The following is a 27,916-nucleotide window of genomic DNA, read 5'->3' as shown; positions in this document are numbered from 1 at the left end:
GAAAACTCCTGGCGGAATTTATTGTACTATAAGAGTATTCTTTATCAAAGCCCGGTGAGAAATTCCAAGACAAGTGTAACTGAAAAGGTATCAGGTATGTGAACATTACGTAGATTTGCGAACTACAATTTCTAGCCACTTTTCATATGCGAATCGTACTTATTTTTAAATTTAATTTTTTTATAGTTGACCCTCTCCAAGAGTTCATAAGAACTGGTCGTGTAGAGTTGGATTTCCCCCAAAGCCACCCCCTCCCCGGAATCTGTACCCCAGACTAGGATTTCTCCCGAGGAAAAATTTCACACTAGAGTCAAATTTCCCCCTCTTTCTGTCCCAGAATAGGATTTCACCTCTTTTATCATTGCTTAAACCATTCTTCTGGCTAAAAGGTTAAATGAAAGCAACTGATATTTTAATAGAAATATGAGTCTTTTCGACTCAAGAATTATCAAATTTAGTATGAAATCTTGCTAAATTGCTGTACTCCCAAAGTTGTCCTTTCCAAATGAACCGCATGATTTTTTTTCTATTTAAATCTCATACTGCAACAGTGTAATAAGCGTCTTTTTAAAAATGTGCTGTCACCTATAGGAAGAAATACCGTTGAAATAAACTGGTCATCACGGAAAACAGGTTCCCGAATCACACCTTTGTTTTTCAATTTTTGTATTTCACATTCCAAATACATTGCCTGTGCGCTGTTCACAAATGTTTCTCTAGCAGAGTTTTAAGGTGCATAGACACAGATTTGAAGTTTATATTTTCTCAAATTCTCTGTATAATATCATTATAAGTATTATAATATTATAATACTTATAAGTTGCTATAGCATTTCACACGAAAATAAAATTAAAAACTTATTTAATCTGGAAATTATTGAAACTACGAATTTCGGGAGGAGTTTGATTAACACATCCTTGCACTTTCACAATTTTTAACTTTATCCTTAATACGTACGAAAAGTAGCAATTTTGTTGTGTATTAATAAATAATATTACATCTATGATCCAGAAAATTCAGAGTAAAAATGTGTGAAAGCAAAACCCACTCACTTAAGTATTGTCAGCCCGTGCTCAGTGTTGTGTAGTTGTGTACAGAGTTTAACAAATTGAATACACCCGTGAAACGTAAACTGTTTTTGTAAACAGGGCACGAGCTCTGTTGTTGTACATGTTTACATTTCACCGGGTGTGTTCAATTGTTAAACTCTGCACACACCACTGAGCACAGACTGACAATACTGGTGAGAGGATTTTGCTTTCTACATTTCTACTCTGAAATTTCTGCATTATAGTTTTAATATTTTTCATTAATAAACAACAAAATTGCTACTTTTCTAAAGTAATAAGAATAAAGTTAAATTTGTGAAAGTGCAAGGATGTGTCTATCAAATGCGTCCAGAAATTCGAAGTTTCAATAACTTCCAGATAAAATAATATTTTTATCAAATTTTCGTATGAAATGCTATAGCAACATATAAGTCATGAAATTATACAGAAAATTTGAGAAATTTGAAAATTAACTTTAAATCTGTGTCTAAGCACCTTTAAAGAAGGAATCAATGGAAATTCTAATTTGTATCCAGACTTAATATCTAATATATACTGTAGTGTCCGTATGAATTTTATATAACTTTTTAACATATACTCGTATATATATATATATATATATATATATATATATATATATATATATATATATATATATATATATATATATATATATATATATATATATATATATATATATATATTTGAATAATGATAATAATAATGACAAAAGTATGTTACTGTGTTGAGTACCTGAAGTGTACTGTAAAACGAAACAGTACAATTCACATTAATATGTACATATACTCACATATTGTAAACAAATACATAAAAATTATCTGTAAAATTTGAATGCTGCTACAAGCAGTATCAAAGTTGATACTGGAAAAAATAATTTTGCAAGGCTAATGAGAAAAAGCCGGGAAAATTAAATTGAAATCTTGTTAATCATGTCTCAAAGCATTTGAGAAAACATCTATAACTGTGTCTTTTTTCAGCCTTGTATTTCAGTTTATAAAATTGTTATTTTTTTAATTCAAGGTAAAAGCCACGGAAGCCCCTTGAGGCCAGTTCAGAGAATAAAATATTTTTTATTGCGTTTAAACGCAATAATTATTACGTTTAAACACGAAAGATTGTGTTTAATTGCAATAACCATTGCTATTAAACGCAAAAAACTGCGTTTACTCGCAATGTACATTGCATTTAAACGCAACACACTTTGCGTTTAATAGCAAAAGATTGCGATTGAACGCAATCTTTTGCGTTTAAACGCAATAACATTGCGATTAAACGCAGAAGTTTTTTGCGTTGAAATGCAATAATATTTTTGCGTTTAAACGCAATAATTTTTACATTTAAACGCAATTATCTTTGCGTTTAAACGCAATAATCTTTGTGTTTAAAGGCAATCAATGGACTCACGCATACCGATATCTTTTATTTCTTTCTCTATATTTTTTTTCTTATTAGGAAATTGTTATTGTCTGACTTATTAGAATCAGATTTCTCCGAGCAAACGCTCTCTGAGAGGATAAATCACTGAATCGAGGAGAAAAAAAATGTCGGATTGTAAAATCAAAGGCAACCTAAGAACGAGACATGTCTTAACTTATTAGATCTCTATATTCTTAACGAAGTTTTGGTCAGTTGCTTTGTTAAAAAAACTATCCCCTAAAAACGTTGAACCCATGTATAAAGGGGTTCAGGAAACGACTGATGAAATGTTGAATTGCATACAACATGATGGAGTATTTAGACTTAACGAGGCCGAGTCTAATTATTTCTACCCTAGAGATTTTGATAAATTTTCTTGAATTAATTTTTACTATTATATTTATTGTTCTAATATTAAAAAAAACGAATGTTTACCGTCCCGATTTCTTAGGGGGCCATCTCAAAAATTGTCAAATTTTACTTTTGGACCCTATGGGAATTTGTTGGAAAAGCGCCAAATTATCACATTTTTTTCATATTTTTGGTATTTCTGCCCTAGAGATTTCTTTTTCAGCCAAGTACATGAAAGTTATTGTAAAATGTCACCAAATTGTGACATTGAAAAAAAGTTGACCAATTTGGTTGGTGTAGGAATTATTACAAAGTTTATTTTTTCAATGCCCATTACCTCTAAAATTGCCAGATAGCGGTATATGTATATATCGGTGCAGATGAATTACCGGCGCAGATGAATTATTTTGATAAAAAATAGCAATGTATGTTTCTTTTGATGTTCTGTCAACAGTTTTTAGTCAATATCCATGGACGTCTTGAATATACAAGCGAGTCATGTGTCATTCTTCAGCGTCGTGTATTGCTTACAAAATCGGAAAACTGTGACGTCGTTTGAGCCATTTCAGCGGGTTTTTTCCTAATTATTGTCGTAAAAACACAATTTCAGACCCATAGGTGTTACAGATAAAGTTAATTTTGTATGAAAATCACAATATTTGGGAAATATGAAATGTCACAAATATGACTGCATGAAATTAGAAAGCTGCGCAAAGTCATGCGCACTCGAATTAGACTCGGCCTCGTTAAATGTATATTCGCACAACCCTTCCTATGGTTGCATACAGTAAACACAAGAACATAGGTGAATATGTAATCATGCATTTGAGACCAGAATCAAATGGATGTGTACTACCAAATTGACAAGTGCTATTAATACCACTGAAACATTCTCTATAAGTTGTGATACGTAAGCAATTGATCAAAGGCTTCATTAAGAATGTTGGATTCTAATACAGTTAAGACATTCAGATTGTTAAGATGCCATTGTTTTACAACAATTTTCAAAAACTGGAAAATTTTGCAAAAAGACACAAAACAATCGGATCTCCTTTGAATCTCTGATCCCAGTAATTGTAAGCTTTGGCTAATTGATGTCTGATATTGAAACTACGGCATCTTTGTGTTTAAATGGAAAACAAATCATTATAAAGAAGGATTATTGCGTTTAAGCGCAAAAATTGTTGCGTTTAATCGCAAAAATAAACGCAAAAAGTACTGCGTTTAATCGCAACATTATTGCGTTTAAACGCAAAAGATTGCGTTAAATCGCAATTTTTTGTGATTAAACGCAAAGCATATTACGTTTAAACGCACAGAATTTCGCTTTTAAAGGCAATTATTTATGCGATTAAACGCAATCTTTTGCGTGTTTTTTTTATATATACCCGTGTAAAATTCTGTTAATCCATAGTGGTCCCACCCAGGGGGTCATGAATTGAACAAACTCGAATCTACACGTTGTCAGGAAGCGTTCATATAAGTTTCAGCTTTTCTGCCCCAGTGGTTCTTAGGAGGAAGATTTTTTAAATGACTCAATCCAATTTTTTACATAATTATCTCCCCTTGTAAAGGGAAGTGGCCCTTCGTTTGAACAAACTTGAATTCCCTTTACCCAAGGATACTCTGTGCCAAGTTTGGTTGAGATTGGCCTAGTGGTTCTGGAGAAGATGAAATTGTAAAAGTTTACGACGACGGACGACAACAACGACGACAGAAAACGGACAAATTTTGATCAGAAAAGTTCCCTTAAGCCTTCGACTCAGGTGAGATAAAAAGGAAGTAAAAGGACAAATCCAGTAAAAACCTTTAATAATAGGTATATAAAATCAGAAACATTTTAAACTTAAAATTAGAAATATATAATTTATATTTTAACAATGCAATCACAGCTGATGATTTTAACTGTATATTTTTGTTTTAACTGCTTTTACATTAAGCATGAACTTTAAAGAATTCAAAATACAATGTATAGAACATGTCCCAGTGGACTTGATTTCATTCAAATGTCTTTGAACATGTCTCATGATACATTCTCTGGTTATAAGTTACTGACGTCGAAGTATACTGATTCAAAACTTGTTCAAAACTTATGAACAAGGATAACGTTGCAGACAAAAAAGAACAGAACCATCTCCTTCCCCTAATCGTTGATCTTGGAGCATAAAAAGAGTTTTATTGAGCCAGCTTCTGTAGAAGAGTAAGCGATGGTTGACCAGCAAATATGACCACTAAGATACCGATCATAATGCCGCCCATGAGGTAAGGATCCATTGGTTGTCGTGGGTGACACCGCCAGACATCTTCATCATCCCCCTTAGGGCAGTTCTTATGTCCGTCACAATATAATGTACCATTAATGCAGAGTTTAGTACCAAAGCACTGCCAATCTCCAGTATTACAGGGTTCTGTATGAAAAGGAAATTATTAACAAAGTACACTGTATATTTCATTAGATTTAATTGAAATACTTGGTTTTTTCAGCAAAGGTTCAATTTATTTAGTTTGTAAACTATTTACCTGTAGAATGTTTCTTGCCTAAAAAATCCATACAATATCATGGCGGATTTAGAGGGGGGTCTGCCCCCCTCCACCTTGAATATCTACATAATTAATAAATGAATTTTGCGGTATGGGTTATTACATTAATTATACCTAAAATTTAGCTAAAAATAAGTCAAACAACTGTTTCAAATAACTTCTAAAATCTTCGAGTTTCGAAGCCCCTTGGGCCCCCATCCTGACCCCCAACTGCCCCCCCCCTTTTCAAGAATCCTGAATCCGCCACTGAATACATGTATATACATTATACAATGCATAGAATTCTGTGCTCCATAAAAAGTTACTCCTATAACACAAGCCTTTGGATAGCTTAAATCCGACTTTAAAAAATTGGGGTGTATAAAAAAGATAAAGGTATGGAACTCCTTACATGAACAGAGGTACCCACTTTCGTTAATACTTTTGAATCGAATGCCCTAAAGTTTTACTTTCTATTCATATCTATTCATATATAATCAATCTACATTACTACCAAAGTTCATTCCGAAATTCCCAAGATTCCTGAAATATGGTGAAATCAATTCCAAAATTGACCTACTTTTTTACTCGACATTAGCTTGGGCCCTGGTTATTCACATGTATACAGACGGTGTTTGAACTGCAGCGAAGAGCTGCATAGTATTTGCACAATCTTTTTTTACTCCAGATCGTAAGTTTAAGTCATAATCTTAGGGTGTGTGTATCATCCCCTCGACTCTAGGGTCAAGGTCAATAGGACTAAACATTCGGGATATATATTTTCGGAACCCTTGTTTTTATTGATCTCAGGTTTTTGTATTCTAAATGGTCAATATAGAGTGTACTTGTGTTGTAAATGACCGAATGTCATCGACTGCATATATGATATGGAAATTGTATCATACTTGGGTAAGTTGACGTGACTACGAGCTGAAAGTTACATGTATCGTTGAATTCTTCTAGGAGGAGTTCCAATTTCAGGTTTTCTCCTTTAAAATGTTGTAAACTTTTAAATCTCTTCACTAGACCACATTCATGCACTTCAAGAATAAAAAAAAATGTCATTGAATTATTTTATGTGCAACCAGTTACTAGTATGTGATTTAGTAATACATGTACATCTAAGCAACTTTCAAAAGCAAATCGGTTTTCCATAGCCTTTTTTCGTCTTTTACAGTATACAATGCTTTGAAGAGTATTTTTAATGCTATGTAACTCTGTATATATCTTTGTTCATCTATTTTGTTTAGCTTTCCTAAAATACATCTTCTTGCAAAAATCTCTTACAATGGAGAAGAAAGGAAAACTAGTGATATGTTTCCTACCATTACAAGAATAATTGACGCAGAAGTCCAGCTGAGGCCTCTTCCAAGAGCAGTTAACTCCATCCCCCATTTCTAACATTTCTATATTAATCTGGATGCTGTGGTTTGTCACGGTGTGAACCGGAAGTGAACAGTTGAGTGATGGCGGATATTCAGTTGCATTTCTACGGGCTTCTATTATTACTGCCTGTTTTATTTCTAGAGACTGATTTCCACAGTTTTCGAACATGTACACGGTTTCTGATAAATAATAATACGAAATAATAAGATTATGGTATTTATGTAAAGTTTAAAATAGGTATAACCATTAACGGATGATTTATAATTGAAACTGATAAACACCATCATACATATAGTTAATTACCATCTTCGATATCAATATATTTTGCGGAAGAAATAAGATATTATATATTATTATCAATGATTTTCCTATTTGAGAGCTTGGAATTCAATTAAACAGACTTTGAGCAATAGGGATTTCTATAATTTCACATTATTGTATTAAATCTTTTTCACTTCTCTGCTCAGATTTTATTCTATCTCATCAGAAATAATGTCAACATCTTGTAATTTTCAATTTTTTTCTCTCTCTCTTTCATTTTTAGAAAGTATATACACAGATTATTTCATTAAACCAACAGAGATGATGAATTAAGAAAAGCATCATTAATTTTCCTACCCGGGCTATATAAAGAGTTATCCAGAATTTGACAATTGGCATCACAAATGAGGAAAAAGACAGCCAGGAAATGTTTTTCGTCCATCTTCTTTCTTTGACATTCGATCTTATCGTTTTAATTTCCAAATTTTACTTCAATTTCTATGTTTTTGATCGTAGTGAAGATTTATTGGTGAACAAAACGATTTACACGTTAATGTCTCAGTATCCTGATTCCACAGTCATTACATGCTTCGTTATCCTGTCAACGTTTGTATGTGCATTGAACATAAAAAGCAAGAAGCAAAGGAGATTTAAACTCTTTATAATATGCCGTGCGTTAATAAAATCCCAGTCGTAACTTGAAACGGGGAAATAAACACTTAAATATTTCCAGGAGATATGATAACTTATTCCAAGGGTAATAAATTGATGAGTAAGGAGGGAAAAAAACTTGATACACAGATTTCTGAACAGATGAAAAATTGGGCACTTTCTACATGCTGTTATTGAGAGATGCGGAGGGACGCACAAGGACATGTACGTTTCTGATGTTATTCGGTTACAAATAGCAATCTGATTAAAATCAGATCTTTGTTACGCTCCGAAATTCTGATGGTCGCTGTACAAAGCGACCATCAGAATTTCGGAGCGTAACAAAGATTTTAATCAGATTGTTACAAAAAGCAATATTATGTTGGCAGGAAATATTCCTTACTCTTTACAAAGGGCATGGACGTACAGTGTTTTTGTATAAAACTATGATAGAAACAGTAGTCAATTAGAAAAAAGGTTTAGTCACTATCATGACAATTTTCTTAAAGAAATAAAGCTGTCATTTTTTTTCTTGAGACGCTCATCGATCATCAAGTATGGAGACAAATCTTAGAACATGAGACTCTGACCGATCAATTAGAGATACCAAAATTACAGGGGTGTGATAGTATAAAAGTATTACATATGGAATAACCATCGTTGACCGATGCGAAGCCGAGGTCAACAATGGTTTTTTTTAGGGATAATTTCACATGTATCCCTAAATAAACATGTAATGTATTTTTATTTTTGTTGTTATACTGAATGTATTTAGAATACATTTAATTAAAGGAAAATGTCACGGAAAACCGACATCACAAATTGTGCGCATTGTTTTTTTTATACTTTAACCCGTTGCCATGCATTTTCAACCGTTATGGTGTAATGTTACCAGGAGGATATTAATATAATCCGTAAAAACAAATTTTAATAAATATTTGTGGGAAGACAATATCTCAAATTTTACTTCTGTACGCTAAACATTTTTATCCTGTTATCCATATGCTAATTAGGTATACATGTATCTTTATCCATTAGACTTTAAGGCATTCTTTGCAATTTTTATTGCGTATTTTCTTTGATATGTTTCTTCTTTTTTTAAATTTAATTCTAGAAAAAAAAAAAAACAAAAAAATATGTTATCAGTAATGAACAGGAATTGCCACCGAGATACATGTAGATTGGTAAAGCACTGTGCTGTACTTTAATTTTTTCTCCCTCCCTCGCTCTCGAAGGGTACTAGTATGTTGTTTGAATCGGCCGGGTGGTATGTCGGTAGAAAACTAATTTCCGGACATTATTAAGAGAATTCTTCACTTAGATATTTCATGAAGCTTCATACACAAGTTAGTCATAGTAAGGAGGTGCCCCCTATGGATGTTCAGGTCAAACGTCAGCAGAATTTGGGGTTCTCTATATTCCAAGCCAATTACTGACCAGTTAATGTACTGAAGACCGTTTCCATCAAAGTAAATTCAGAGGTTGGCTTTAACAAGTAGTTGGGGTAAGGTGCACATTTATTTGGTGTATTTATGTTGAGTATACTATTCACTTTTTTACAACAAATGTCAGAAAAAAGTATTCTAAATTCAATTTAATAAATATCAAATACGCTCAGATGCTTTCATATCGAAGGGGAAAGCTACAATTTACTTTTTTCAACAAAACTAGGGACGGCATTCCGATAAAAATGACGAGTAAGATGAAAATGACGAGGAATATCATGAGGAAAATGTTCATTGGTTGTTTCGGGTGACAGCGCCATCTATCTTCATCTTCGCCGTTGGGACAATTTTTGTGACCATCACATAACAGCGTTCCGTTGATGCAGTAACTGTCAGTCGCAGAGCATTTCCAGTCTCTGGGTTTACATGGAGCTAAAAGTAAAACGTCAAAGTAAAAAACTGTAGGAGAATATTTCAAACTCATTATAATTATCTGTTTCAATATTTTAACATTCGACAATAAATATATATGCGTCAAATACGAGAAAGTATGGCATGTCAAACGTTGCAATATTCAATCTTTTCCATTTGTATTGTATAATTTTCCATTTGTACTGTAAAATGTTCATTTCTAATCTAAAATTTTTCATTTGTATTGTATATTTTTTCATTTGTATTGTATAATTTTTATTTGTATTCTATAATTTTCCATTTGTATTCTATAATTTTTCATCTCTATTGTATAATTTTTCATTTGTATTGTATAATATTTCATTTGTATTGTATAATTTTTATTTGTATTCTATAATTTTCCATTTGTATTCTATAATTTTCCATTTGTATTTTTTAATTTTTCATTTGTATTCTATAATTTTTCATTTGTCTTGCATGATTTTTATTTGTATTCTATAATTTTTCATTTGTATTGTATAACTTTCATTTGTATTCTATAATTTTCATCTCTATTGTATAATTTTTCATTTGTATTGTATAATATTTCATATGTATTGTATAATTTTTATTTGTATTCTATAATTTTCCATTTGTATTCTATAATTTTCCATTTGTATTTTTTAATTTTTCATTTGTATTCTATAATTTTTCATTTGTATTGTATGATTTTTATTTGTATTCTATAATTTTTCATTTGTATTGTATAATTTTTCATTTGTATTGTATAATGTTTCATTTGTATTGTATAACTTTCATTTGTATTCTATAATTTTCATCTCTATTGTATAATTTTTCATTTGTATTGTATAATATTTCATATGTATTGTATAATTTTTATTTGTATTCTATAATTTTCCATTTGTATTTTTTAATTTTCCATTTGTATTTTTTAATTTTTCATTTGTATTCTATAATTTTTCATTTGTATTGTATGATTTTTATTTGTATTCTATAATTTTTCATTTGTATTGTATAATTTTTCATTTGTATTGTATAATGTTTCATTTGTATTGTATAACTTTCATTTGTATTCTATAATTTTTCATTTGTATTGTATAATTTTTCATTTGTATTGTATAATGTTTCATTTGTATTGTATAATTTTTATTTCTATTGTATAATTTTTCATTTGTAGTCTATAATTTTTCATTTGTATTGTATAATTTTTCATTTGTAATTATATAATTTTTATTTGTATTCTAAAATTTTCCATTTGTATTGTAACATTTTCCATTTGTATTGTATAATTTTACAATACAAATGGAAAGTATACAATACAAAAGGAAAATTATACAATACAAATGGAGAATTATAGAATACAAATAAAAAAATTACAATACAAATAAAAAATTATACAATGCAAATAAAAATGTTACAATGCAAATATAATAGAATACGAATGGCACAGTTTACAATACAAATGAAAAATTATACGATACAAATAGAAAATTATTCAATACAAATGGAGTTATAAGAGAGAAAGTAATCCCATCTTAAAGATGAAGCGCTTTGATTTTTTGAATTACTTTTTCACTTGAAATAAATTTTTCCACGACCATCATCTGTTAATATATTGATAACTGAACCCACATAACTGTTTTTCATGGTCTTAAATACAACAAAAATATACAGAGGAAAAAGCTCTCGTATCAAAATGCACGTGAATTTACGTTCTATTTCCACTATGGAAGAGTTATACTTCTTAGTGCGCTCTTTTGTGAAAAAGTCGGAAAATGTACAAATCTCGCGGGATTTCAGGGACAAACGTTATATAAACATGTAAACAATATGTTGAATGTCGATGAACAAATCCTTAGAAAATGCAAATGAAATATTTTATTTTTGTGAACTTTATATACATCAAGAGTAGGAATGACAACGATATCAATTTATATCTATTGTTGATCGTACATGTATGTATCTATTTATCATATTGTACCTCTAAATACAATACACATGCCTCGGAAATGTCGTATTTTTTATTAATGGATGATAAATTTAGGGTTCTCGCTCTCTTACATATGTCTTTTAGTTATTCTATTCTTTAATTGGAATGACAAATACATTTAACATTTAAAACTGGATTGAGATTGACATGTTTTGTATTATCCGCAATGCCATGCTGTCCCAGTCAGACGACCAAACGCGCCTCTAATTTTGAAGAGTTCACTAATGGAAATATAACGTATTAAAACGTTGTTTTTTAAGTTTAATGATTTCAGTATCCTTTTATTATTATGTTTCCCTAAATATTAAAGACATTAAACCCATTTGTCTTCTGATGATGTGATTTTTTTACGTTTCAAGGAGAGAGAGAGAGAGAGCACAGGTACTTGTGGACAGGACCCCCCCCCCCCCCCGATATTCAACCCCGGGGCTTGTTGGACATTTTTTTTTCACAAATTATATTTATTACACTTATTCATCATGTGTACCATAGGAAAAAATCGTGAAAATCCCAAACTAATCGTTCCACACAAAAATACCCCCACTATACATTATAAGAGAGAAAGGTATGCCACTCCGGTTTGTTTACGTTATATTTACATCCACTGAATATTATTTCCTTTATTTCTTATAAAAACCATTGCGGTTAATCAGTCAGTAAACAACACTAAGCAAGCCACCTGCATAGATTTCTATAAAACTACTGTTCCATCAATTATGCATACAGTGACATTCACATCTATAATACAATTATATTTAATATATTTAATTTACTTTGAATGTTTTTTAAATAGAGATATAAATATAAACAGTAAAATGTCTTTCTTTATTTGTTAGTACGGGAATTAACGTCGCAGCTATTGCAGAAAAAAATTCACATAACCCGCTTACGCGGGTTATGTATTTTTTCTGCAACAACTGCGACATTAATTCCCGCACTAACAACCAAAGGAAGCATTTTATTGTTTAAATATATATGTACCCCCACTGATCTTTCTGGGTTTAAAAACATGTATTTATTTTGTTTTAACCTAAAATGTCGGTTCACACTGTCTCTACATATATTTCTGTCTCCGTTCATGCTATCGGATTGACTCTGCATCTCGTAAGAATCCCACAATTTCTCCTTAAACAGCACTACAGTCAATGCGTTGAAAAATCATAAAGTAAAGCATAGAGAATATATTACCTATTATGATAACACCCGAGAGATTTTATTACGTCATGCCAAAACTCTCTCGGACGTTATCTTAATAAGTGATACATTCTTGGTGTACTTCCGTTGCGTTTACCTAAGGATTTTTCAACGCACTGACTGCAATGCTGTTTAAGGATTAATTGTGGGATTCTTACGAGATGCAGAGTCAATCCGATAGCATGAACGGAGACAGAAATATATGTAGAGACAGTGTGAACCGACATTTTAGGTTAAAATAAAATAAATACATGTTTTTAAACCCAGAAAGACCAGTGGGGGTACAACGTAAACAACCGGAGTGGCATACCTTTTTCTCTTATAATGTATAGTGGGGTATTTTTTATGTGTAACGATTATTTTGAAGTTTTCACGATTTTTTCCTATGGTACACAAGATGAATAAGTGTAATAAATATAATTTGTGAAAAAAAATGTGCAACAAGCCCCGGGGTTGAATATCGGGGGGGGGGGGGGTCCTGTCCACAAGTACCTGTGAGAGAGAATTGTTTCAAGCATATTTCGTAGTTTGAGCATGTCATTTAACTGATGTTTCCGTTGAATTATACTACAAACAAATGCTAATTTTTCGATGGATTTATCCCCCCTTTTTTTTCTTTCAATATTTATAATCATGATTACTAAAGGAAAAAGTGGTAAATCTGTAAGAAGCAAAATCGTTATAATTAACTTTATACTGGTGACCCAACTCCATAGAGGGGTCAATTCTCCGGGACTAGTTTGTAATACATGTAGTTTTGGAATATACTTGACTGGCGAACAAACAAAGAATTTTTAAATGTTAAGCTGCTAAAAGAATACATTTACCTTGATATAATGACGTTGCTACAATCAGGAATTCGTCATGTGGTGTGATCTTTTTTGAGTGAAGCCGTATTTGAAATACATTGTTGGCAGTTATTGGTAGAAATTTTGATTTCTTCAGGGTGCCACATTCATGAGCTGTAGTGTAAAATGATATCTTTTGATTAAATACATGTACAAGGCCTTACTTAATACGGTGATCAGTGTCGAAGTCCCTTGGCAATCATTGTTGAGGTACAGATCTTTTACGGATTCATTTTCCGTTTTTGTTGAGAATTTACCTTAATTATAATGTTCAATTTCCCTAGACAATAAAGTAAACACTGCGCATGATGACTTCTGAGGATTAAATCTATATCAGACATTAACATTGACTGCACAAAATGTTTAATGCTTTGTACTACCCAAAATATCTTCCCGGAAAATGAAAAAAAAAATTATACGTGCATTTAGAAAATGTACTTATGTAAACTTGTGTCTGGTACACTATGAACTTATATTACATGCATTTGTGTGATTTTAATTTACAATAATACTTCCTTCTCCAAACCAAACAAATAAACAAACAAAACCCATGCGTTCCGAATAAATTGCAAGGAATGTTGAAGAAATTTTTTTTCCCTATATAAATAGATTACAAACCACTTCTCGCGAAGAAATGCATTTTTTTTTTCATACGAAATCATAGCAGAAGAAAATCAATGAACTTCCTTAACGATTTTGTTTCATATTGCACACAGAGAACGCAGATTTCACAAAGTAATGAAACTTACCTAAAAGTGACCATGGAACCTAATATCATCGACTCAAGTTGCGAGTCGGCTACTTTTAGACCATTACATTTTCGACATTATAAAAAAATGAATTAGACGAAAACAGTTGTCTCTTTTAAAAATTTAACTTCCGTACCGATAATTCAGGAATGTTACTGCATTAAAGGTATAAAAAAAATATTATTTTGGGAGTGAAATACTGCATATTTTTTATCAACATCTTAAAGCAAACGTTAATTTTATCTATTGCTAAGAATTTGGAAATTAACTTCCGTAACTATTACATGTAACTTCCGTAAAGATATTTCCCCCGAAATTTAACTTAATATCGGATTCATGCGAGACTTCAAAATTCATAAAATTTATACTGAAAATCAGAAAACGAAAAAAAATGGTCAAATTCAGCTTTATTTAAAAAATAATAAGATCTATTGAAGAATTAATTAACTTCCGTATCATTACCTTAAAACAAATGGCATATTGATATTGTTGTAAAAATTTAACGATACCAGATTTGTGGATAATTATTTTTTTTCAAGTGCACTGATACGTCCCTTAGTGAAATATTTTGTTCAACTGGCTATTTTAAACAATTATTTTTTTCTTCATATTATATACCCTGAATGGGTCCTTTTATCATACCGAATACCTGAATATTGGAAGGTCTTTTTGATCAATTATTTGTGCAATTAAGTTTTAGAATGATTTAGTTTCATATTATTCTGAGAGAAAATATTACGAACTCGTAAATCCTTTTTCGTGCGTGTTTGTGTCTGTGTGTGGGCGGGGTTGGGTGCGGGTGTCCCAACTTCTTTCACAACCAAATTTTATTCATCAGCCATTCAATGAACTTTTTTCAACAGTAAAAGGTTATGTTTGGAAAAGGGGGGGGGGGGTGGCTAGTAGGTTCCGCAGCCTACCTGATACTACGTGCCTGCGAAAAAATAGGAGCAAATACAAATTTTCAGGAGCAAGGCCAATTTTTTTAGGCTCCAACTTCATAAACTGTTTTTAAAACTTATGCTTATTGTTTTCCCTTAGACTTTAAAAGGATGTATGGTCATCAAGAATCAAAAGGACACTTGATTGCACGGGTGCTTGTGGACAGACCCCCCTCCTCCCGAATACACACACCCGGATCCAAGGATATATTTATTTGATTTCTTTTATAAATTATTCTTCTAGCACACATTTACAATTAATGTATTACTCATGTAAATTCCAAAAAATAACGTAGAATAAAATGTTTTAACGGAACGTTTATTCTATGTTTTTTTTTTTTTTGTTTTTTTTTTTTTTTTGTTTTTTTTTTATAATTTCCCTATAAAATACATTGTAAATGTGTGCTAGAAGAATAATTTATGAAAGAAGACAAATAAAAAATATCCTTCGACCAGGGGTGTGTTCGAGGGGGGAGGGATTCCTCTCTATTAGCAACTGTGCTCGATTGCAGAAAATTAAGTTTTCATGAGGACACTGCGACTAAATTAATCTTCAATTAGATCCATGGGTTCATCTTCTCGAGCTTTTCCGGCAATCTCGGAAAAACACCTCGAATGTATTTACATCACCAGGTGTTATTTCATACAAAATGGAGTCATTTCCTATTTATTAAAGTATTTGATAGCCAGAGTTGAGTTACCCTTCTGAAGTATATTTCAAGTAATATCTTTACATTCAATATAAAGTTAAGCTTCAGACTACACAGATAAAAGGTCCTCCTACATATACATGTATTTCAATGTTTATAAAATGGGTTGTCCTGGACGCTTAAGAAACACATGACATTAGAAGTATTTCGGCTTGTCGGAAAAGCCCGAGAAGTTGCGATTGCCATGGGCTGTATGCAGTTTAAAGGTGGATTAAACTATTCATTAAAAGAATGTGAATAACATATATATGTGATAAGTAATAAATGAGCACATCCCTGACAAAGAACATCATTTTTATGCAGAAATTTTTGAGAATTTTTTTTTCTACATATTTTCCTCAGGTTTGTACTACATACCAAAACAATCAGTCTTGTTTATGCAGAAGTCAAGGTGTGGTTTTTCCGGAGGACAATTTCCCCCTTTACCAAGGGTGAACTTTTCAATATTTATCAGAAAGTGCCGTTTCTTTTCCGTCTTCACAGTGCACGTGCATTTGTCTCCGTGTATTTCACGTTTACCGTTGACTTCAATAAGAAGTGCATTTTCTGTTGGGAGGTTCTTTCCACATGACTTGAGCATATCAACTATATTGCGGAAAGAAAATCAATTTTAACAATCTTTTTGGAAATTAGTTAGCAAAATAAACTTCCTTGTAACAATTATTTCAAATGTTTTTTAACTGTTTCCTTTTTATTAAATGTACATTACACATTATTTCTATGTAGACTACGTGTTAAACATAATCGATTACATTTTATTTCAAAACTATTTTGAATATTTAATTTATTCATTTTTTTTCTTCTCCTGACATTATTTTACGTAATGCATAATATGTTAACCCTACCTGTTTGAGGTCTTGCACTCTCTATAATTAAAATGTTGAACACTGCCATAATTAAAATTCCCATTCTTATCATGTCGTATCTAAATTTAACTTATCACATATGCATAATGGGCCTTTTTTCAAAGATTTGAGAATTGTGGGATTGACAAGGAAGTTCCCGTCCACCTGAGATAAAACTTTCACAGTCACTTGTCACACAAACATCGAGGATTTCAATAGTGAAAAAAAAATGCCAGTAAAATTCACAATTACATTTAACGTAAAGCAGTCAGTGTAAATTGCTCACTGATTATGTAGACTTATACAATCACTCTATTGCCTTTGAAACTTTTGATTATTTTTAAACGTCATCACATTGTGGGAATTTCTGAATGAACTTCCTCATTCTGTCCTTGGTCATTATTAAGAACAATGTTGAGGTAAGAGTTCAGGTGTTGGTTGAGTTCCTCATATCGCTCCACCACTTGTTTATTCTGAAGTCGGCGGTTCTCCAGCTGGAGCCGCTTCTCCCGCATGCGGTGGGTGAGGTGATCAACATGGATCCCGATGTTGACCAGACGATGGCAGACTCCCGACAGAAGCTTCTTTTTACCGCTGTACTCTTTTTCTAAATAATTTACTGAAAAAAGGTGAAAATTATAATAAATACATATATACGACAATCACTTCCACAGTTTTTGCTAAGAAACAACTAAATGACATTAATTTAGCTTCATCCTACATATTTTACCTCAACTGGGTTTCTCATACAAGTCTTCGAGTAAATTGAGTTCTTTTGTATTGAAGTGAAAAAAAATTATATACCCCTTAATTTTCCTTTCCTTAATAGCGCCCGTCTTCTCCTCTTTAGTATAGATGTTTTATTTGAAAACAGATCAAGGAGCTCCGAATATACTCGCTCTTTGCTTCGTATTTTCTTTTGCCAGGGACCAGAAGTTTGAATTGACATGTTGCTCTTGGAAACCTTTTCATCAACAATCACGTTCTTATTTTCCAACTTTCCGACATCTGAGATGGAAAAACTTATCTGGTAAGCGCCTGGATCATTTTTTTTATGTTACTTCAATATATTTACTAGATTACATAACAAGCTAAGTAAGCTATATATTATTTTTTCTTGTATGTAAAGCTGACGCACACACCCACACCCACACACACCCACACACATGTTTGACTGCACTTGTTCAATGAAAATGAAAGTTTTGAAATGTGTTAACATTCAGGTGCATTTTCAATATACATATACCGTATTATGAAAGAGGTCAACATAATTAATAATACAGGCTTTTCCTTGCGACTGATTCCATAAATCAACAAGAAGGACATTTGAATGCACATGTATCATAAATAATCGCGATCTGATTCTATAATAATGATAAAATTATGCTTACAAATAATGATTAGCTGAATCGAAACTTCGGTCAAGGCTGCGCCTAGAAGTTTCAGAGAAATATGCATCTGAAAACAGAATAAATTATAAATATATTATCTACAATAAATCGTATGATTAACAAGTTTGAGTTTTTTTATGTGCACATTGCTTTCGATAGGTTTGTGGACCTTATACATGTAGTATGATTATAATCCACGGTGTAGACTCGATATGAACTATAATCCACCTTGACTTGGTAACTTGATTAGAGAGTTGATTTCCCTCCACTCTGTGTAGTAACTTTTGAGTTTGTATTGGGAGGGCCCAGTAAATATTTTCGCAAGCCTCAGAATGGTTTCAGTTAATTAATACAGGTCCGTAACAACAGTTTCAAAGGGAGGGGGGGGGCTCAACAAAAAAATGTCCAAGGGGGGGGGGGGCAACTTCCCAAAATAATTTGATGACGAAAAAAAATCCTTAACTGTCCATTTCCTGAAATATGCCAGTGCTCGATCGCGACCTTACAGCAACAAAGGGTGGGAGTGGGGTGGGAGGGGGTGGAGGGACAACCATCATCGAGAGGTAAATTTACTATAGCAAAATTCTTTACTCAGAAAAAAAGCCCCCCCCCCCGCCATTTTCTGCTTACTATATAGACGCTCAATATCTTAGATTACATTAGTACTGCTGCAAAACTGATATCAGTACTACAGTCACTAGTGGGTTGTCTTTGCATTTATTTATTACTGTTTATTTTAAACAAGACACATTTCAAAAAAGGGGTATAAACTTCTTCATTATATACAAAATGAAAACAAATAACAAATTGAGAGAATTGTGGTCCCCGCTTTTGGGGTCTTAGTCAGGTCAACATTCAAGGTCATGAATAAAAAATTCAGAAAGCATTCGGAAAGATCTTGTCACTGAAAAAAATGCGTATATGTTAAATCATAGAAAAGCCTATCTCACGACTTCTCTCATTCTAGAGTTATGACCAAGTATATGCCCGCGCTTTCTCGAAAGCGGGGCAATAACGATCTATGGTATTTTCCATGTTTTTACATAACATGTGCATCAAGCAGGATATGATTGGGTTTTTTATCTTTAATATTATCGATTTAATTGTTAAAAAAATAGTAATAGTATACATTGACATATTCTAGAAATAATAATTCAACTTACAATACTGTGTAAAGCACCCGACGTAAATTCCTGCAGACTGTTTAGAACACGGAGAAGTAAATGCCAAACCATTTGCAAAATAGCATCGGTAAATGTTGGTCTGACAAGAGAGTCCAAATACTCCACCGCCTTCAGCAATTGGTTCATTATACTTATGGAGAGAAAAGCTTCTGACATAGAATTTTTTCATGCATTGCATAAACTTTAAAACTTGAAATTTTATAAAATCTTTCATTAATATAAAATCCGTTACATTATCTTCATTTAAAAAAAAAGATTGACGTCAGGATAACTATGCAAAATGACGTCACAATAGATTAATATTTTGAATGAAAGAAGCTATATTATAGATTTATATCAAGCATCTTAAAGTTGGAGTCTTGTCAGCATTTCAAGTTCAATAATCTATTTATGAGAAATCCAGCTTTAAACAGCACATACACGTGTTGGTTACTGAATTTTGTTTTATTTTATATTTTATTTCTTGACATGTACATTTTCTGAAGAATAATTTGAACTCCGATCCCACTTCATCGGTTCCTTAATCTTCTATAGAAATTGTCAATATTAATTAATTAATAATCTCTTTCAATTCGTCAAAAAATTATGAAGACATAGCAATGGGATCATGCAATATAAATCACATTTTAAAAAAAAATCAATCGCTCATTTTCCTATTTCGCGAAAACACAGGTTTGTAGATATATTTGTAGAAAATAATATATCCGCCTTTTGGATTGGATTGGAAAAGAATATTAAATGATTTATATATCTAAAAAAACATTTTAAGGAAATTACTATTTTGCCCATATCTAATCAGAAGTTAACTAATTTAAACATATTGGCCATCCCCTGTAATAAAAAAAGTGGAAAGTTTCTGTCAAATATATATGACAAGATATTTATAGTTTGCTGCACACAACTGGCTTGTGGCACGTCAAGTTAAGGTCGTGTAAAAGTAAGTTTTATCTATATAGACTTGTTATAAAATTCCTTTGAAAAATTCAACTTATTAGAAATTTCCTCACTTGTTTAATATATCGTTTAAAAATTTGTATTTCAAAAATATGCTTTGTAGAAAATGATCTAAAGGCAATAGCTTGTAAGGGACAAACCCCGGGTACAATTTTCCTCTTTTGTTTAATGTTTTTATTCTATTTTTATTGCATGTGTAATTTTACAGTTGTTTTTGCTTTTTTTTTTTTTTTGTATAATTTTCTTTTAAAAATAAACAAATATGGTAAATATACCGTGGAAAATGGGACTGACCAGAATTATCGAATGAGAACCATTCACTTTGTATCTGATTTCTGATGTATTAATGGGGTACATGCAAATATTTCTTTTAATTTAAAAAAAAAATCTGGATCAATCTTGAGTTTGTCACCTACCTCTTCCCTTCTCATCCGCCAGTTCTAATTGTATACTTGTAATTACAGTTGCTGACAACAATATATATTCCCCCTTTCGACTAAAAATTAAAATGTCGAAATCCCCCCTCCACTATATAATTTGATGATACAGCGTGGCAAAACTAGTCGCAAAACCGTTATAAATTACATAATTTTAGAATTCAAAACACAATTTTAATGTTAGCGGATTCAAACTTAATTGTTATTCTGTTGACAGCCCGATGTTTGTGACTCATTAATAATGTAGAAAACATCCGTGAAATCATTAAATAGGTAATTATAAATTCAAAATTTTGAATGAAACTTGTTCCGTTTAATTTATATAATTATACATTTTTCAAAAAAATACCGGTATTTAGTGCACTGTGATCTCGACCACGTGGAGGAAATACCACAAAATTAAATCAATGCACGAACGCAGAATTTTCTATCCTACAAGGAATAGAAAATGCTCGTGGAAATTTTAGTCACAATTTTTTTAAAATTCATTTTTCTTTCCTAGTTTCAGCATTTGTTTGTTTTTGTTTATTTTTTGTTTTTCTTTTTTGGCTTGTTTAGGTTTTGTTTGTTTGTTTTTGTTGTTGTTTATCTTTCAAAATAAAAATAATATTTTCTTCTAAATAATTATCTCAAACTACTTTCAGATGAGAAAATTACATTTCTTTCAAGCTATTCTGGGACTTCTCTTTGCCATTCGAACAAACGCCATGATTTGGGAAACAGACATGCCAAATCTTTTAAAGCAATGCTATGAGCAGTTCACACAAGGACTCACCGTCGGAGACATTCCGGGTCATTCTGTACAAAGTTACTGTCTGAGTAGCTATATCTGGCAAAGCCCACATCTTAGACATCAACTAAATTTGACTGAGAGCCAGGTCAACTATATTCGATCCTTTTACAGAGAGTACCAACATAGGCTTCGTAACACAAGACGTCACAAACGACAGGCGCAACGCGCCTTCCGGCGAGAAATACGAGTCCTGGATGATGCAGAAAGGCAGCGATTTTTTAATGCCCTAGCAGCGTTGAAAGAAAACGGGGTAAAGAAAGGTGTACTTGTAAAAAAAAATATAATAATAAAAACATGGTCATTTAGTTTACCTGATGTCGCAAAGGCATTTGATTAATTAAAGTAGCGTTGCAGAAATATAGTTCGTGATAGAGAATCAGGAAAGGCGATTTAAATTTCTGTGTAGTACATTGAACGATAATTGATCCCTTAATCGGAGGAAGATTACATCCTCCATTTTGCTGTTTTTTAATCAAAGAACTATAAAATTCCTAAAAAAAAAGAGACTACATGTACTAATTAAGCTTTGCACTTTTCAGTACTTTAAATTCTTCACGTTATAGACATTCTAAATTTAGGGTTGATCTTTTTAGCTCACCTGAGCCGAAGGCTCAAGTGAGCTTTTCTGATCGAAACTTGTCCGTTGTCTGTCGATCGTCGTCGTCGTCGTAAACTTTTCACATTTTCATCTTCTTCTCAAGAACCACTGGGCCAATTTCAACCAAACTTGCCACAGAGTATCCTTGGGTAAAGGGGATTTAATTTTGTTCAAATGAAGGGCCACACCTTCTTCCAAGGGGAGATAATTATGATTTTGCAAAAAATTAATGGCATCATTTAAAAATCTTCTTCTCAAGAACCACTGTGCTTAAAAGTATGAAACTTTTGTGGAATCATTGTGATGTAGTGTAGATTCAAGTTTGTGCAAATCATGACCCCCGGGAGTAGGATGGGTCCACAATGGGTGGGTGATCAAAGATTTACATAGGAATACATAGGAAAATCTTTAAACATCTTTTTCTCAAGAACAACAAAGCCATGATTGGTCATATTTATATGGAAGCATCCTCAGGTAGAGTAGATTCAAGTTTGTTCAAATCATGACCCCGGGGGTAGGGTGAGGCCACAATGGGGGATCAAAGTTTTACATATGAATACGTAGGAAAAATCTTTAAAAATCTTCTTTTCAAGAACAACAAAGCCATGATTGGTCATATTTATATGGAAGCATCCTCAGGTAGTGTAGATTTAAGCTTGTTTCAATCATGACCCCCGGGGGTAGGGTGGGGCCACAATGGGGGATCAAAGTTTTACATAGGAATACATAGGAAAAATCTCTAAAAATCATCTCAAAAACAACACAGCCATGATTATTAGACATTCATATGAAAGCATCCTCAGGTAGTGTAGATTCACGCTTGTTCAAATCCTGACCCCCGGGGGGTAGGGTGGGGCCAAAATGGGCGATAAAAGTTTTACATAGAAAAATCTTTCAAAATCTTCACAAGAACAACAAAGGCAGGATTGGTCATAATAATATAAAAACATCCTCAGTTAATGTAGATTTAAATTTGTTCAAATCATGACACCTCCCCCCCGGAGAATAGAGGGACCATAACAGGGGATCATATTTTATTCAAGGGAATATAAAGGATATATATCTATAAAAATTTTCATCTTATTAACAGCAAAGTAATTATGTGTCATATTAATTCAAAAGCATCCTAAGGAAGTTAGATTAAAGCTTGTTCAAATCATAATCCCAACTACTTTCAATTTAAACTTTTCAAAACTGAACTGATTTCTGCTTTTTCCAAGCCAGGGTGCTCAGGTGAGCGATGTGGCCCCTGGGCCTCTTGTTAATATTGTCAAACAGGGGCATATGATGTTTTTTTTTTATACATTTCTTGGTTCAATTTGATTTCAGTTTTACGATACTTGGGCTAGTGTCCACAACGGCATAGTTCTTCCAGCTGCACATGGTGGCCCAGCCTTCCCGGGATTTCACCGAGTTTACCTCCTTTTGTAAGCTTCAATGTTTTTTTGTTTGTTTGGTTTATTTGGTTTTTTGTTTGTATGTTTTCCCCCTCTTTTTTTGCAATCTTAAAAATTGAAAGAAAAAATGAATTTGACAGGATCCCTTTTTTTGCAAAGTTTTACGTCTGTTATTATTATTATCAAATTATTTATATTATTTGCTACACTATTTCACTTTTAAACAAGATATATATAAAGTTTCTACAAGTTTCAGTATGGCATTAAGCCATTCAATCTCTCATGAAGTATTGTGATTCGATATTTATTCTTTTAGCGTACGAGGCATAACATACACATCACATCTGCTCAGGAAACACCCGATTAAAATATTATTAAAAAAGGGGGAAAATCATTTGTCTTATACGGTGCATATTATTTTGTCTAAATTTGCAAATATCCCCGACACTTTTACCAACAAGCAACATCTAAATCAAGTTTGAACAATAACTTTTTTTTTTCAAATTACAGTCTGGAGTTTGCACTCCAAAGAATTGATGGCTCTGTTTCTCTCTGTTACTGGGACTCCACAATGGACAATGATATGGTTAACCCTCGGGAAACTTCTCTCTTCACCACACCTTTAGTAGGAAATGGTAATGGCAATGTCAGGACGGGACCCTTCGCAGGCTGGACAGTGCCAGATGGATCGGTTCTGAATAGAAACATAGGTTCGAGGATGTCTGCTCTGATGACAAAGCCGGCAATAAGTCGATTTCTTACGGACCCCAGCGTTACAAGTCATACACAAATTCTTGTTGGGTATGGACAGAATTTAGCAAATACCCTTGAGGGCCAGCACAACAATGTTCACGTGTGGGTAGGAGGACATATGGTTGATGCAACTGTGACTGCTTACGATCCTGTATTTTTTCTACATCATACCTTTATTGATTATATTTGGGAGCGATTTAGGCAAAAAATTCGACAACTGGGTGTGGATCCCGAGACTGACTATCCCTGGCCAATGAGGTTTCGTCCATCCCCGTTGCATAATCCAAATCGAAATATGGACACATACAGTAATTATACCAATTTGGATGGCTACAGCGATATTTTTGCCACGGAATTTTTTCAGTATGATGATATGCCATCATGCGCTTCTAATTGTGGTAATTCTAGATTTCTAACGTGTCAAGGCGGGGTATGTGTTGCACGAACCGCTAGCGACATCGGCGAGGCGACATCAGCTCAAATAATGGCTAGGACAGCTTTCTCTTTCGATGCAGTATCTGAAGAGGAACCGGAACCAGCCGTGCCATTCCTAGCCTCATTTGTCGATCCAAGAACGATGAATCAAAATGGAATGAATGGGGCAGCAGGGGGTAGTCCTGCAGGAGGTGTACCCTTTCAGTCCTCTATGAATGATCCAAGGACAGGGAATGGTTTCATTAGAAATGGAGCAAGCCTTACCAGAGGAACTCCTGTTGGTTCCTTACAGGGTATGCGTGGTTTCAATACAGGAGTCCTTCCTGGTCGTTTTGGTGGCGGCTCTTCTTTGGCAAACTTTTTGAATCCATCCCTTTCTGGTGTTCTGGGGACGGGTGGTCAGAATTTTGGAACCAGACAAACTAATATGTTAAGATCAGGAATTGGTCAAAATGCTTTAGCGTTGCAGTCAGGGACACAAAACAGGTTCACCTTCACTGGGCAGCCTGGAAATCTTCAACAGAGGTTGTTTGCATCACCTAATAGTCCAATCAGACATCTTTGGAATCCAAGTACACAACAAATTAACACCCAAACAAGGGGGATAGGCATACCTTCCCAAATTCACAATAGTCCTTTCAATCTTGAAGATGTTCGTAGATTGGCTCATCTTCATGATATCCCGATTCAGAATACTTTTACTTTGGACGGCATTTCTGACATTCGTCGTTGGGTTTTCATGCCAGTTCGTATTGTTTATATGAGACCTCCAGGGAATTACTTCGGATCAAGAATCGTGCGTAACTCAAAGATTGTACAAAATGTTGACATGTACTCCCCTCAGGCATACACCGAGTTCATGAATATTTCACCAAAAATATCACCTGCTACCTACCCTAATTGTTACAAAAACCTTGGAGGATCCACCAGAGTCTTTGTACAGTCTGATGGATTTTCATATCGAGGAACATATATGGACTATGCGGTTATAGATGAAAGACAACCGATATCAGAAGCCATCTCCTATGTTGCTGTGAAGAATCCTGACTTAGGAGCTGCACAGCTCTATCTGACAGCCTCCGATTCTTGTGGTCGAGTCTGTCAGCCTCGTTGCCTAGTTCCAGGTTCGAATCCGCCAGCTTACCGACCATGTTCAGGTGTTGTAAATCTCACAAATCGATCACCACGTATGTATGGGCGAACGTATGGAGAAGCTGTAAGAAACAGGTGGAACTTCGGCAATAAAAACTGCCCATCAAGTTACGGAGGGGAAATTTTTATGACATTTTACTGCGACTATGAAAACGTTTGGCCGTGGAAAAACTGCAACAGAGAAACACAAAAGATATCCCCATATTATGGCAAATAGGGTTATTCCAAGTATAGATTGCATGATATCAGCACAACTTTTACAGATACGGAATGCATGAAAACTAAATAAAAGGTTAAAAATAAATTCAAGTGGTTATTTTGGTATTGAAATAGTAGGATGGTATGTAGCAACCGCTAATGATAAAACGCCGCTTAATGATAGAAATATCATTAAGCGTTGCAATTACAGCGCTTAATGACATACATACTGCATTAATAGTTGACATTCTCACCCGCTAATGCTTAATCGCCGCTTAATGAAAGAATTATTTCATGAAGCGTTTGAGAATGTCAACTATTAATGCAATAATTTATGACATTAAGCGTTGCATTGCAACGATTACTGATATTTCTATCATTAAGCGGCGTTTTATCATTAGCGGTTGCTACAATGGTATTCCTGTTCTCAACCAACTTCAACACACAAAGGACAATCTGTGGTTGTCAGCTGCTAGGCAAAAGTTCATAGGCTAACTGTACATGTTCACCAGCAACCTTAATAAATAAGTGTTGAATAAAGTCGAATGAAATTTAATCTAATAAAAGTTACGGTATGTATAAGATTCAATGTATAAACCTTTTGTAAGTCTAAATAATTAGGAAAAAAATACTCAGAAGCACCAGTCGCCGGCGTGGCGCAGTGGTAGAGCGTCCGCTCTAGAGTCGCGGAGTAAGGAGTTGATCCTTACATCGCGGGTTCGAATCCCACTGTGGGACGTGGAGACCGGTCCTTCGGATGAGACCATATAAACCGAGGTCCCGTGTCGAAGTAGATGCTGGCACGAAAAAGATCCCTCACTGCTCAATGGCCCTGAGTGCCGAGTGTAGGTCAAAATTTGCAGCTCTCCACCGGCAAGAATGGCGTCTCCATATGAGTGAAAATTCTCGAGAGGGATGTTAAAACAATACACAAACAACCAGAAGCACCATTTCTTGAATGAATTTATCATTAAATAAATTTCAAGTTACATGGCCAGAAAAACTTAACAACTATACAATATTAGCAACTACACCTCTCCTTCAAAAGAATAACGCAGTATTACAAGATCCCAAGAACCTTAATTTGAACAGATTTAACTACATGTATACTACATGAGGGTGCTTGAAAAGCAATTTGACAATTTGTATCATTTTTTTCTTTATAAGGATGTTTTTGATGCGATATTGACGAAATAATTTTTAGCTGTGTTGTTTCTAAAGAGGGGATTTTCAAAGAATTCATTTGTATATCATTATAGGATGTGAAACTCCCTTGAAGCCCCATTTCTTCTAAAGAGTCATAAATTTAATTTCCTACATATAACGCCTTTAAGGTCAGACGACACGTTCCTCGAATATTCATAATTTTTTCCAAGAATACGTCATTGAAGTATTGGTACTTAAACAAGTTCCCTCTCAAAAAATTGAGGTACCTTACAAGGCATTTGGGCAAGATACCAGACGTTGATATATCTTATATAATTCTTATTGGTAATCTTTTGAATTGCCAAATATTTTTTGGACTTGCTGTTTTAAGACATATTGAAAACAATTTAGAAATCACAAGAAAATGACAATAAAAATAATTTTTGATAATTATGTAATCAAGATATACGAAACATATATTTAAGAAACGTGTCGTCTGACCTTAAAGCATCCATCATCGCTTACCTAAGGGTTATGATTTGGACCAGCTGATTGTACACCTGATGAGAATGCAAGCAAATTGTAAAGATGACACCAAATGTTTTTAGGTATTTTTTTTTTTGCTATACTTTTTTAATGTAAAACTCCGAAGCCCCCTTTTGACATAACCAATGACTGACTCTGGACTCT

The 27,916-nt window shown here is 33.3% G+C and overlaps 4 protein-coding genes across 4 annotated transcripts; 1 reads left to right on the top strand and 3 right to left on the bottom strand.

Annotated features, from left to right (window-relative positions):
• Positions 1–4,960: 4,960 nt before the first annotated feature.
• Positions 4,961–6,911, bottom strand: LOC133204626 (uncharacterized). Its single transcript, XM_061340377.1, has 3 exons — positions 6,683–6,911; positions 6,263–6,397; positions 4,961–5,245 (listed from the first exon to the last, which is right to left on the bottom strand). The coding sequence occupies exons 1-3, from the start codon at positions 6,909–6,911 to the stop codon at positions 5,013–5,015; spliced, it is 597 nt and encodes a 198-aa protein (XP_061196361.1). The 3' UTR covers positions 4,961–5,012.
• A 2,251-nt stretch (positions 6,912–9,162) lies between these two features.
• LOC133206007 (uncharacterized) lies at positions 9,163–16,939 on the bottom strand. Its single transcript, XM_061341913.1, has 4 exons — positions 16,789–16,939; positions 16,301–16,528; positions 13,523–13,657; positions 9,163–9,532 (listed from the first exon to the last, which is right to left on the bottom strand). The coding sequence occupies exons 1-4, from the start codon at positions 16,859–16,861 to the stop codon at positions 9,270–9,272; spliced, it is 699 nt and encodes a 232-aa protein (XP_061197897.1). The 5' UTR covers positions 16,862–16,939; the 3' UTR covers positions 9,163–9,269.
• Positions 16,940–17,024: 85 nt separating this feature from the next.
• On the bottom strand, positions 17,025–19,561 carry LOC133206006 (uncharacterized). Its single transcript, XM_061341911.1, has 4 exons — positions 19,343–19,561; positions 18,180–18,246; positions 17,593–17,796; positions 17,025–17,407 (listed from the first exon to the last, which is right to left on the bottom strand). The coding sequence occupies exons 1-4, from the start codon at positions 19,517–19,519 to the stop codon at positions 17,139–17,141; spliced, it is 717 nt and encodes a 238-aa protein (XP_061197895.1). The 5' UTR covers positions 19,520–19,561; the 3' UTR covers positions 17,025–17,138.
• A 698-nt stretch (positions 19,562–20,259) lies between these two features.
• LOC133206055 (uncharacterized) lies at positions 20,260–26,186 on the top strand. Its single transcript, XM_061341961.1, has 4 exons — positions 20,260–20,300; positions 21,399–21,797; positions 23,475–23,572; positions 24,053–26,186. The coding sequence occupies exons 2-4, from the start codon at positions 21,399–21,401 to the stop codon at positions 26,097–26,099; spliced, it is 2,544 nt and encodes an 847-aa protein (XP_061197945.1). The 5' UTR covers positions 20,260–20,300; the 3' UTR covers positions 26,100–26,186.
• Positions 26,187–27,916: the final 1,730 nt, after the last annotated feature.

Source organism: Saccostrea echinata, unplaced genomic scaffold, assembly GCF_033153115.1.
Source record: "Saccostrea echinata isolate AGI-Se365-2 ecotype Australia unplaced genomic scaffold, CSIRO_AGI_Sech_v1 ptg000054l, whole genome shotgun sequence".
Lineage (NCBI taxonomy): Eukaryota > Metazoa > Mollusca > Bivalvia > Ostreida > Ostreidae > Saccostrea > Saccostrea echinata.
This window is presented reverse-complemented; position numbering and strand designations above follow the sequence as displayed.